Source organism: Sinocyclocheilus rhinocerous, unplaced genomic scaffold, assembly GCF_001515625.1.
Source record: "Sinocyclocheilus rhinocerous isolate Xijiao unplaced genomic scaffold, SAMN03320098_v1.1 scaffold287, whole genome shotgun sequence".
NCBI classification, from domain to species: domain Eukaryota; kingdom Metazoa; phylum Chordata; class Actinopteri; order Cypriniformes; family Cyprinidae; genus Sinocyclocheilus; species Sinocyclocheilus rhinocerous.
The window spans coordinates 1,402,361-1,414,760 of record NW_015633524.1 but is presented as its reverse complement, the minus strand read 5'-3'; the positions used below and the strand labels follow the sequence as shown (position 1 = coordinate 1,414,760).

Here is a 12,400-nt window from a genome sequence, read left to right as displayed (position 1 = left end):
TAGAATTATGGAAGATCATAAAAATACATTTTAGTTCATTTATTACTGACCTGATGGAGATGTATTTGACATTACAGATACTTATATATTTTCCACAAGAATTTACACAAATTATCCTGTTCAAAAGTTTACATATTCATGGTTCTTAATATCATGTGTTGCCTTCTCAAACATCAATTACTGTTTGTAGCCTCATAGTTTCTCATAGTTGTGCATAAATTCATTATGTGCAAAATGTAGATAAAATAAGTTATTATTTTGTACTGTGGAATACAGTATATTAAAATCCATATCTTTGTTTTTAAAAATGCAAAACATCAGATTCTGCTAAGGGAATGTAAACGTGTATGTAAACTTGCAAGGAAATGGTGTATTATATATTTTTATTATATTAAACAATTTGTTATGAAATCACCTTACTATTACAAAATAAGGAATTCCTTTAGCAGCAAAGGTTTACAGACAGAGATCATGATAAAAGAGAAAATAACTATAATACAATGAATGGATCTAGTAATGAAAACTTAACATTGGCAGTAATTTACATTGCAAATTTAAATACAATAGGATTAACAAATACAAAGTGCACTGACAAAAAAAACCTAAAAACTAAACAATTCCATTAAGTACATAAATACTATTAGTACTACTCAGTACTTTATTTAAGTACAGCCTTAAATACTTGACTAAAACAAGCTATACATATAAAAGTGCCATAATCCTAGGTGAATGGGAGGTGTGCATCTGCCACCATTACTAGGCATCAATGTGGCATTAATGTTAGAGACGTGTCGTCATACTAGTCCTACTGAAAAAGCTTGGCATTCTTGTTTTCTTCTTAGGCTGAAAGCTTTGAATAAAGGTACATTTATTAAGATACACTTGTGTAATAAATGAACATTAACAAATGCTATTTTATTGATGATACATAATTGTTAAAATAGTAATTACTTAAAATATTGTCAATCTAAAGAAAATAATTTACCTTTTGCTTTCTCTGTCAGACTGTTGTGTTTCCTGCCTTCTAAAGGATGTGAATTTCAGCTTTTGGATCTTACTCGGCTTTTTGTGCTCATTTCCTGGTAGCTGGTTCAACAAACAGAGGAACAGTCCTATTATAATAACTTGCAACATCCACATTTCATGCTACTTCGGCTAATACTTCTATTAAAGGAAAAGTTGACCCAGAAATGAAACTCACTCAGTCATTTACTCAACCTCATGTTGTTCCAAAACAAGACTTATTTTAGCAGGACACAAGAGGAAAAGTCTAGTAGAATGTCTAAAACCAGGGCCTCCAAAAATAAATATAAAAGCATCATAAAAGTACATATGACTTGATGACTTTATAAGTCTTCTGAAGCTCTGCAATAGCTTTCTGTGAGAAACAGACTGCAACAAAGGTTTTTATTCACTAAAATCAGTTATCAGTTTTGGTCAAAAGTCGTCAGTTATCAGTTTTGCTCAAAATTCACTTTCATTGTATGAAAAGCAACTTGGACATTCTGTTATAACTCCTTTTGTGTTCAAAAGAATTAAAAAAGAACAGCAGATTTCGGAAAATGTCAGGGTGAGTAAATGATGAATTTTTGGCCCACTCACTGTTTACTTACAGGATCTTTACCATCAGGTTCCTCGACTAAGACTTCTGTAATAGGTTCATCTCGAACAAACCTTGCTCTCCCTGTAGGACAGACATTTATTTTTAACAGGCATCCACCAAACCCAGAATGTTTCATTTTTAACAAATGTATGGATTTGAACTTGCACTGAGTTCATCTGTCAAGAGGGCTTACTGTGACGGCCGACAGCTGCCTGAGTGTCAGATACTGATCTGTGACGAAACACCATGGGTTCTTTTAGGTGAGTCGATTCGCTGGGCGGATCTTCATGACCCAGAATCTGTAAACCTTGACTGGCAGGATAGCTTATTTCCTCCTCATGCAAGCTTCCACACTGAAAACATTTAATTAGAGAGTTAATGTGCTTGAAATATGAGGTTTCAGTTTACAGGAAACAATAAGAAGTCATCTTGACACATGACACTGCTTTTGGCAAACTGACATAAACCAGGCCGCAAAACAGAACTGGAAAGTCTTGATTATAAGACTTAAAAATGCAACCTTTGTGAGATATATATCAGTGTGTAACCTCTATTTCAGCATGCTGACTCTTCAGGATCTCCACCTCTTTCTGCAGGCTGTAGTTTTGCTGCTGTAGCTTTGCAATGTTCTCCAGCATCCTGCACACCTGCTCCAGGTACAGCAACCCTGGAGACAGCTTGTCCAGCCTGTATTGATCACCTCCTGCAAGCTGCTGAGACAGAGAGATCAAGACCTGTATTCATTAAGATTCCCAGTGCTGGGAACAGTAAAGCTTTTATTATCTAATTTGGTGGGGTATAACAGGCAACAGCGAATCAATTTGAACTGTATAAAATGTAAAACCTGATCTCTGTTCTAGATTCAGATTTCTCTGTTCTTAGTGCTAAATAGATTCTGAACGTCTATTCTGAGCTGCTTTGTGAGCTCCAGCAGTTTGAACAACTGAAAATCTCAGCATATAGGGAAGCTGAACTTCTGAGGAAGTGAATGCAAATAAAAAATGTTAAAGCTGAAGTGTGTAATTTCTGTACTATTAGCATAACCAAACAGATTGACAAAATAATGACTGACTGTTTTTAATCAGTTTTTCTGAACACTCCCCCTTTCAGCTATTGGTTGATCAAACAGATAGTCCCACCCCCAAACTGATTCAACTGGCTGAACAAAAGCTCCTGCTCAGAGTAATTAGAGACTTTTAAACTGTAAAGCATTTATGAAACAAAACAATTAATGGGACAACAAAAGTGTAAAAGGTAACTAGAAAAATAAACAATTCACCAGAAATGTTATTAAACTATATTAAAAAGTAAAATATATCAATAAAATAAAAAGCTAGCCCCAATCTGGCATTTATAAAAAAAAAAAATCATTCATCCTGAGAAACCACTTCAGCCTTTCAGTTAATATCTACATTATTTATAGAGTTGACCTTTTGTCTGAATGCATTTCAGTGTTTATATATAGTGATCACTTCGCTCAAAAAATATTTAGGCCTAAATATAAGATTTATGTATTTGAAGTGTGTTAAAAAAATTTAATTACACAGTTTTAACATAAACTAACAAACTTAACGATATGCATATTTGTCAATTATACATACATGAAACAGGTAAGATATCTGCACTCAAAAAAAATCGTGGTATAGTATAGTTTATAATAAATTATTTACATCTATTTGATTTTATTTAAATATTTTCAAAATGCATTTATTCAAATCAGCATAAATCTGTTCATTGTGAAAACAAATATAACTGTGGAACAAGCAATATCCAGTTAGTTAAGATGAATGAGATTGAAACAAATTAGATTTATTGATAAATATATAAACCTACTTATAGTGTATTCAGTTGGTTACACTTTAGTTTACAGCATGCGTACTTGCAGTGTACTTATTCAAGAAAGTACTGGGTAGTATAAGATAAATACATGGGTTAAGTTTAGGTTTAGGGAGGGTTATAACCCAGTTTTTGTAATTGCTAAATAAGCACATACAATGTACATGCAGAACAGAACTGTATAAGTGCTACCATTCAGTTTATTAGTATGATTACAGAAATCTTACCTGCTTCATTTATGTATGACTGACAAATATGCATCACAATAACTCCATTAGTTTGTTTGTCAAAACTGTGTAAGGTTAATTATAAGCAATTCAAATACATCAATCTAAAATGTAAGCCTAAATATAAATATAAAATCTAATTGACAGCTTCTTCGTGTGACAACAAGCCCCTCAAGACTCTATGTCCTCTATTTTAAAAAATGCAACAACTAGACTAACACCCTCTGGTGACATTTAACACCAAAATTATACAAAAAAATAACATTTGATATTTCCTTATTAGAAGGAAATTTTTGTTTTGGTTACAGTTCTATAAAGTATTCTTTCCCCATGTTCCCACCGAAGTGATAATGTTCAGACAAGTCCAGCATAGATATTTATCATCGGTGGCATTCATTTCTCAACACCCACACATTCCTCTCAGCCTGCTGGCACCATTCCAGTCATTCCTCTCTCACCTGAACTGACCGGTTCACAGTCTTAGAACGATTGTTTAGCATCTCATGACACAGAGCCAGTCCAGAGTCCATTAAAAGAATGTCTAGGCTGTGCATGTGCATTGTGTGTGTTCAAGAAAGAATCAAGCAAGTGGGGTTAAGGGGTAACCTGCTCATTATGTACCTCAGCTAGTCATAAAAGGTTGACTGCTTGTCATTTCTTGTCCTCTTGATGAAGACACATGAAGTAGGTCAAAGTGCATTTAGTGCAATATGCCTTTGACCTTGACCATATCATGTGATGTTACTAGTGAGATTACTGTGTAATTTATAAAAAAAACAAACAAGTAATTTGATGAACAAAATCATGTTATCATATAAAAATTTATGAATTTTCATTTTAAAACTTAAATTAAAAAAATTCACAAAAGCAACCATATGTTAGGTGTTTTTGAATCTTGCTTTGTTTTCCACAAGACATGCAGAATTACAGAAAGTCTGTAATGCATATGACAAAAATGTGCAAATACCAGGTAAGTAATTCTGAAGTGTGAGGAGCGTGAGGAGTGTCTGATGTCAAGTGTGAGACATGACAAATGAGCACTATACTGTATGTCATGTACGTATCAAGTGCATCTGAGGCAGTGCACAATGAGGTAGCAAAGCATGTGTTCACTGATGGAACAACATGATTACATTAATCATAAAAGTATATTATTTTATGACAAATAAAGAGATACTATAACCCTAGTATACCCTATTGTTCCCTAGCAAAGGAGTTTCTCTGTAAAGTAAACACAAACAATAAAATATAAAATAAACTTTGTTTAAATTCAAATATATTTATAAAACATATTTAAAAGCAACAAATGTTGTACCAAAGTTCTGTACAATAGGAAAAAACAGTAAAGGAAACAAAAAATGAAATAAATAGAATTAGCAAAGTAAAAAAGATAAGAGACTCATAAAAATAGAACAAATCATAAAACTGATACAACTAAAACCCATATATATCTCAAGCAACACCATAAGCTAAATAGAAAAAAAAATGTGTCTTTAACCTATATTTCAATATATGATTCTGTGAGTTGTTCAAAACAAACATCTTTAGATGCTGACTGCTCACCTCCAACTGGCTGTGTACTGGTTGGCCATGTTGATGTAATTGTAGGCGTTTTCTGTACAGTGCTGCTTTCTTGGGATCTGATGGTTGTGAATGAGTTCTTCTTGGACGAGCAAACCGATTATGTGGTCTGGAGCTGTTTGAGTGAACGCTGGTTGGAAAAGAGGCTGTGTTAGAGCAATACAGTGGCCCAGTGGTCCCCCTTTCCATCTGATGTGGCAGTCTTCTCCATGAGGGTGAATCTGTCCTTCTCAAGGCTTGCTCCACCTCCAGACATGTCGTTTTTGGAGCCACAGAGCTGAGATCGACACTTGAGGATGAGGAGGAGCAAATAGAAGGAGACGGGGATGAAGGTTGAACTTCATCCTCTGTAGAGCCAAAAACTGGCTGTGATTCCTCAGACATCAATGCACTACACTGGTGAGAATGACAGGGACTGGTTGTACTAACCGTCTCAAATCCAGAGTCCTCGGATTCTGATTTTACATGGGATAGTGGGACGGAGTCCCTAGAAATGGAATCTAATCTGTCCACACCAGGTCCAGGCTGTAAGTATAAATCCTGGTATCCTTCGATCACCCAACTCTCCAGGAGATTCCCAAAATTCCTATATAGGTTCATTGATAATGAATTTATCTCGTCTGGTACTCTGTTTCTTTCAGTAGTCAATCAGAACACGTGAAACTCTTCACAGCACCTTGATTTTCTCACAACTGACTAGAAACTTGAGGGTCGATTTGTCACGTTGAACTAAAAACACCTTTCTGGGGCCGCCCACATTCCGACTCCTATGCTTCTCAATCACCCTCTGACAACTGCTCCATTTCCGGTGCCATTCCTAAAATCCTGAGCTCATGTTCTTGGCAGATCTGTCAAGACATGTTGTGAGGGTGATGAAACTTTCACAAAGCCCTTAAACAAAGTAACAGAAACTGTTGGTATGTATCCTGAGACGAAAGTAAATACCGTCTTTAATGCATTGAAAAGATAAAACTTCACCCAACACAAGGCTGTAACCACCATAGACAAGTCCCTCCAATAATCAGATATGACCAAATTGTCCACCCCAATATTTTATATTCTTGATTCTGCTCTGCTGCATTACACCACTTTGTTTGTAGGATGACAAAAAGTTTTTAAAGTAAATTCTTAAGGGTGGTCTTGAGATGGCCAATCAAATCAAAGAAGACATGAATTCCAGTGAAAATGAGGGCAAGGTAAGATGTAAGTAGCTTAACATTTATTAAGTGTTCTAAATAGAAATGTTAAGTAGTTGCAGTAAAGCAAACTTGACTTTTTTTGTCACATTTTGCTGTTTTGAATTCGAAAACATAGGTCTTTTAAGTGATGCATGTAATTCATGACTGAATGTGATGTAGCAAAAATCAATAATAGAGCTATTTTTGACATATTAGACAAAAACGGGTTTGGTCCACCACATTAATGTTTAAGTCATGGTTACGCCCTTGATCCATCATAATAAAGGACCTTTTAAAATCCGTAAGCATACATGCATGAGCGAAATGAATAAAGTGATCCATTTGTAACAACTTAACATAAGTGTTGTTCACTTGGCCACCACCAGTATTGGTTGCCAACAGAACCAACTCAAGTTTGAGGAAATGGTACTTCAAAGTCATTTTTCACATATAATGCACTGAAACTAGGACCATAGAGTGTTATTCGGTTCACAGCTATGCAGGATCTGCTGGTATGAGCAAGGCAGAGGAATAGACATTCCTGTCTATTGATAACATCAGCATGCCTCTCTGTGTAGGAAAAATGAAAATGTGCAACATCAGAGAACAAAATGCAAACCACAAATCAAACTGTTAAACAATGATTATGATACATGCAAAGTGCACTCCTGTGAAGATACAGTATTTAAGTTCAGCAGTGTGATTAGGTTTATGGTATTATGACAATAATTTTTATTAAGTTTATTATATTATTGCGTTATGATACTATTATTGCATATAATTAAGTTGTACCTAAACTAAAGTTATGTATGTTCTCACATGTTAATGCGCCCAGAAGACACTGGTCACAGCAAGGTCAATGCATTTCTTGTGTGGGGTCCTCCCTTTTGACCTCCCAAGGCCTCCCGCAATAGTGACCACACCTGGAAATAAAAATGTCTATATCCTCCTGACTACCAGCTATGGAGTTTTGTCCTTGACGAAGCGGATATCGTCCTCTTTTAGAAGACCGAACAAAGTAGTTTTGCTTTCACAGCGGCTAGAGTGAGCGGAGGCCGGGGGCTAGAGTGAGCGGCGGCCGGCGGGCTAGAGTGAGCGGAGGCCGGGGGCTACAGTGAGCGGAAGCCGGCGGGCTAGAGTGAGCGGAGGCCGGGGGCTACAGTGAGCGGAGGCCGGCGGCTAGAGTGAGCGGAGGCCGGGGGCTACAGTGAGCGGAGGCCGGTGGCTAGAGTGAGCGCAGGCCGGGGGCTAGATTGAGCAGCGGCCGGCGGGCTACAGTGAGCGGAGGCCGGGGGCTACAGTGAGCGGAGGCCGGTTACGCCTTCTTTCTTTGCGTGAACATTTGGGCGGTGTTATGCAAATCTTCCCACATCGTGACGTAGATATGTGGGGGCGTGTTAGAACGAGCCGTTTTAGGTAGGCGTGGTTGACTCTTAACTTTTATAAAGAATATCTCTTTGGATTTGAGACTTTAGTCTTTGCAACTTTACAGATCTTCTTTATGCACCAAGAGCTTGTAACACTTCAAAGAGAAAGGAAAAATTGAAATCACAAAATATTTTGAATCCAACTGGACTTTCTTCACCAGATTTAAAAATACAGATCAAATAAAATTACATGAGATAAGCATTTCTAACAATTTTTAGATGAGTCAACATGGTAAAATTGTCTTTTGTGATGGATACTTTTTCTGATACTGAGCGCGACCACAAAACGGATGCTCTGCACATGCGCAGATGGTTTTTCCCTTTGAATACACATGTGCAATAATATTTGAATGCAATTACAAAGTATTAGGTACATATAAAAAGTGTTTTGTAATCTACTGTCAGAATTAATTCATTTGGATTAAGGAAAATGAGTGTAGGCCTATGCAAACATTCACATGGAACCAGGGGCACCGCTATGGTTTCTGGGCCCCCTGAACGGAATATTTACTCTGACCCCCCAAAATCACGTTTGATTGAACCCCCTCTCCCCGTCGGGCCCTTGGAATTTTCCTAACCTTCCCCCCGTTACGGCCCCTGCTTGGAACATGCTGAAAATGACTATTCTGGTTCTCACTCACTGACTCAACGATCTTGTTGCAGCAGTTTATGTGTGTGTTAGTCAAAATCTTTAATTGTGGCCTATAGAAAAGCACGTGAAGATTCTTCAGAAATCTCCTTTTGTGTTTCGAGTTTCGACAAAACTAACAACATATTGTAGTGTACTGGAACATTAGCTATGGGTTGCGTATGTTTAATTATGGGAGAACTCTTTAATATCTCGTTGGCTGTCAGTAAAATACGCTAGGTTTTGTCCTCTTGGGTCATTTAAATTATTTTATGTACAGATAATAATGAACCATTATAGTTTTTTTTTGTTTTTGTTTTTTTAGGATAACATATCTAGGTGCATTTCTCCTACTACCCACAAGAGGCTGCAGCATCACAACTAACTGACTTGTCATGTAACATTATCTTTACCTGGTCAAGTACCAGCCAAATGAAGCGAACCCATGCAGATTTAAACCTGACTGTCACCGACCAATATTGACTTGCCTGACCGCTGATAGAGTTTTTTTATTTATTTAATGGACTCAGAGTAGAAAATGAATTTCTTTTCTCTTCGTTGATGAATTAGTTATTTTATTTTATTTAGATGGAGGTTGCTGCACACTTTATGAGTTCTTCTTCAGGATGACTTGAGGACATCGAGCGTCACGTCGTTACGCTCTCTGACAGAATAATGGCACGCGGACGCTGCTCACCTAGCAACCGTTAAACAACAATCAAAACTGCTGCGGGTTTGAAAATATGGAGCAGTTTCCACCAAAATTTAGTAAAGTGTTGGTGACACCTGACCCACAGTACATCCCAGGGTGAGTTCTCAGTTATTTTTCTGTATTATTATTAAATGATTTGTTTCTTATTTTGTTTCATAAATTAGATGTGGTTCGTATTTTAATGAGTTTGAAAAAGTACCAATTTCTTTATTTTGAATGATAGTTGATAGTTTATAGGCCTGGGTTTATGTTGAAATAAAGCTTACAAAATCCTTTCTATATGTAACTTAAAACGAGGCTAAGCCAAATGAAGCGTGTATGTTGCCAGCTGTCATAGTAACTTACTGCCAGGTGTATACAGTAACTTACCTGTCTGTCTAAATCAGAGGTGGCCAAACGTTTTACTACGAAGGGCCAAAAAACAAACTAGATTGAGGGCTGTGGGTTGAAAATGAATGCATTTTTTTTAAATAAATACATTTTTAATATACATTTTTAAAAATATTTATTTTAAAAGTAAATAAATAAGCCTACTTTTACTTATCTGTAAAAAAATAAATTTCAATCTCCAGCATTCATTTAGCCTTTTTACCAAATGCACATTTAATGTATTGGTTTAATAATATAACGTATAATATAATATATAAGCGCATGTTTAAAGGGACACTCAAACCAGCATGAAAATTCTCTAATTTATTTACCCTCAAGCTGTCCCAGATGTGTATGACTTTCTTCTTTCAGATGAACACAAATAAAGATTTTTAGAAAAATAATCCATCTAATGCAAGTGTATGGGACCTGCAAAGCTGACGCTTCATGAAGCTCTACATCTTCAAATTGTGAAGCAATGACTCGAGAAGTGACATAGCATATGAGCGCATTTACATCAGACTTCACAATGGGCTGGTGAAGAACAACTGGCCAGAAGCGATGGTTCATAGTTAAAAAAAAGTTTTAAATATTAGTATTTTTCTTACAAACATCTATTGTTTTGCTTCAGAAGACATTGGTTCATCAATCAGTCGTTTGGATTACCTTTTATAAAGCATCACCTTTAGGTGTCCGTACACTTGAATTATATGGACTTAAAGAATTATAATATAATCATTCCAAACATCTGCTGATGGTTCTGTTTAGGTATGCAGGCTACTGTCCTCAGCTGAAGTATCACGTGGGCCAGACTTATGGTCAGTTAACAGCAAAGCTCCTATCTTCCCCGGAGGTGTCTCACTCACAGAGGCTTGTACTCCATACCGGGCGTTTCCCATCCACAGAGAAGGACTCAGAACCCCGCGATGAAATCTGGAGAAGCCAACATGGAGGCAGAAGGAACCTGGAGAAAATGATTCCGGGATACACAGGTAACAGTTTGGGGGTTTGCAATACTTGGTGTCTAGTTTGCAAAACTGTAAACATGCATTATATCTCTCTCTTGTGCTCCAAGGTTTTGTTCCATTGCGTCAAAACTACTTCTGCAAAACATATGCAGAAACCTGTCGAGATGCACTATCAGAGTTCAGCCAGGAACAAGAAAAGAGACTGCGTGCAGCTTCTGCTGACCTGTCTTTTACTGTCAACGACAGCTTCCCAGATTTCAAAGTAAGCTGTCACAGTCGGATTGCTTCTCTTTCACAGCTCCCCTGTGTAGGGTCACCCTGTTTAATTATACATGCTAAATATCCGGTATCAAAGCAGGTCGAGTGTCACATGCACAGTAAATGATAAGAAGTACTGTTAGTAAACAAGCACTTCAATCAGGACACCACATGATTTCAAGCAATTATCACTTCATTGTGTTGAAACAAGCTGTGAAAGTTCCCTGATTCACAGATGCTGTAATTTTATGGCTATAATCATCAGCTACTTTTTGTCAACTTCTTGATCAGAAGATTAATCTAATGGTTGTCCTTTGTTGTAGCCTAAAAGATTGAACAGTCCTCTTACAGCCATATCTAAAGATCCTGCCCCCTACAAGGCCCCGCACCCCTGGAAACCACAAGGCTCCCCGTACCTCATGGAGGAAAGCAGCCCACATAAGTATTTCATCTCAGGTTAGCCAGAGTTGGGCTTACCAAGAAGCAAATTACTGAGTTTTTTTAAATGTAAAGAATGTGCTTATACAGTAGCTCTGAATTTTGCAGCAATTTGTAACAATTGTCGTTTTGATAGGTTTTACTGGCTACGTCCCCAAAACCCGGTTCCTCTTTGGTGCTGGATATCCCATCATCACCAACAAGGCACTGATCCAGCTTGGCAATGAAATGAAGGCATGTCGGACCTCCTTCAACTTGCAAAAGAAGGATTCCACCAGCTTGCCTCTGATACCCACAATATACCCCTCTAAAACAGGGATCCTACCCTCCTACATGGGGCACGTACCAGGTATGTAAAAATGGTAATTATGTTCCTTTGAAGAAAGTATTCTATCATTTATAGTAATAAAGCAATGTAATTATATCAACAGGGTACAGATTTCAATATGGCCAAACATTTGGGCAGCTCACCCATGATGCTCTGGGTCACGTTGGTACACAGAGGAAGAACACAGAGGAAAACAGATTGGAGTGAAGACCCAACGGTGCAAGTGAATCAGTTATCACACATATCCCATCTAAGAACAATTAAAGTCATTTTGGTCATCTAACAAGCAACATGTAGCTGAGTTAGCGTTCACCATAATAAGTGGAATTTTGATTTTAAAGGAATTGACAAGTGACAAGACACTGGCAAGTCAACTAAAAGAAATCTATTTTTTCCAAAAGACATGGTTTTTGTAACTTTCTTCTGGCACACACATACACAAAAGCACACAATATGAACATTAATGACTCAGCAAATCTTTATTATCACAAGGTTCCAATCAGGCACAACTATAATATCAGGACATATAAAAACCACTGCCTTTAAAATCAAATCATTGTCTTCAATGAGCACTTGTCTGTCTTTGTGTCACGAACATCAGGGGTCACGCAAATGTAGTCATCAACAAATATCACTACTGAACTAGTCCTTCTGTAGAAACAGGAAATATAGCTACTCAGCATGCATCTTTATCATATAAATTAGCTATTTAATTTATTTCATCGTGCAAAAATGCAATAAAACCAGCAGTTGTAATTCACAGAATGCTTAAAAGGAAAACTATTCTTTGTCATGCATAGTAATTAATGCTACTGTGTCATGCATGGAAATGGTTATAGAAACTATT

At 37.1% G+C, this 12,400-nt stretch overlaps 2 protein-coding genes across 4 annotated transcripts; one reads left to right on the top strand and one right to left on the bottom strand.

Annotated features, from left to right (window-relative positions):
- Positions 1-387: 387 nt before the first annotated feature.
- LOC107744175 (uncharacterized) lies at positions 388-5,960 on the bottom strand. 3 transcript variants are annotated; one of them, XM_016557683.1, is made up of 6 exons: positions 5,230-5,960; positions 2,152-2,316; positions 1,797-1,956; positions 1,614-1,684; positions 986-1,086; positions 388-850 (listed from the first exon to the last, which is right to left on the bottom strand). In XM_016557683.1, the coding sequence occupies exons 1-6, from the start codon at positions 5,845-5,847 to the stop codon at positions 781-783; spliced, it is 1,185 nt and encodes a 394-aa protein (XP_016413169.1). In that variant the 5' UTR covers positions 5,848-5,960; the 3' UTR covers positions 388-780. The 3 variants fall into 3 exon arrangements, with proteins under 3 accessions (XP_016413169.1, XP_016413170.1, XP_016413171.1); XM_016557684.1 differs by having other exon boundaries at positions 2,152-2,313; XM_016557685.1 differs by lacking the exon at positions 388-850 and having other exon boundaries at positions 1,030-1,086; positions 1,603-1,684.
- Positions 5,961-9,223: 3,263 nt separating this feature from the next.
- On the top strand, positions 9,224-11,760 carry LOC107744158 (protein FAM166B-like). The gene is made up of 6 exons (XM_016557666.1): positions 9,224-9,288; positions 10,330-10,553; positions 10,637-10,791; positions 11,111-11,243; positions 11,362-11,574; positions 11,657-11,760. The coding sequence occupies exons 1-6, from the start codon at positions 9,224-9,226 to the stop codon at positions 11,758-11,760; spliced, it is 894 nt and encodes a 297-aa protein (XP_016413152.1).
- Positions 11,761-12,400: the final 640 nt, after the last annotated feature.

Excerpts from the sequence above, each read along its gene's own strand:
- LOC107744175 (XM_016557683.1), bottom strand. The coding sequence starts at position 5,847 with ATGAACCTATATAGGAATTTTGGGAATCTCCTGGAGAGTTGGGTGATC. Across the intron at positions 2,317-5,229 it reads CAGTACACAGCCAGTTGGAG|CAGCTTGCAGGAGGTGATCA; the intron begins GTGAGCAGTCAG and ends TCTCTGTCTCAG. Across the intron at positions 1,087-1,613 it reads AACCTGATGGTAAAGATCCT|CTACCAGGAAATGAGCACAA; the intron begins GTAAGTAAACAG and ends TTGTTGAACCAG.
- LOC107744158 (XM_016557666.1), top strand. The coding sequence starts at position 9,224 with ATGGAGCAGTTTCCACCAAAATTTAGTAAAGTGTTGGTGACACCTGAC. Across the intron at positions 9,289-10,329 it reads GACCCACAGTACATCCCAGG|GTATGCAGGCTACTGTCCTC; the intron begins GTGAGTTCTCAG and ends GGTTCTGTTTAG. Across the intron at positions 10,792-11,110 it reads ACAGCTTCCCAGATTTCAAA|CCTAAAAGATTGAACAGTCC; the intron begins GTAAGCTGTCAC and ends CCTTTGTTGTAG.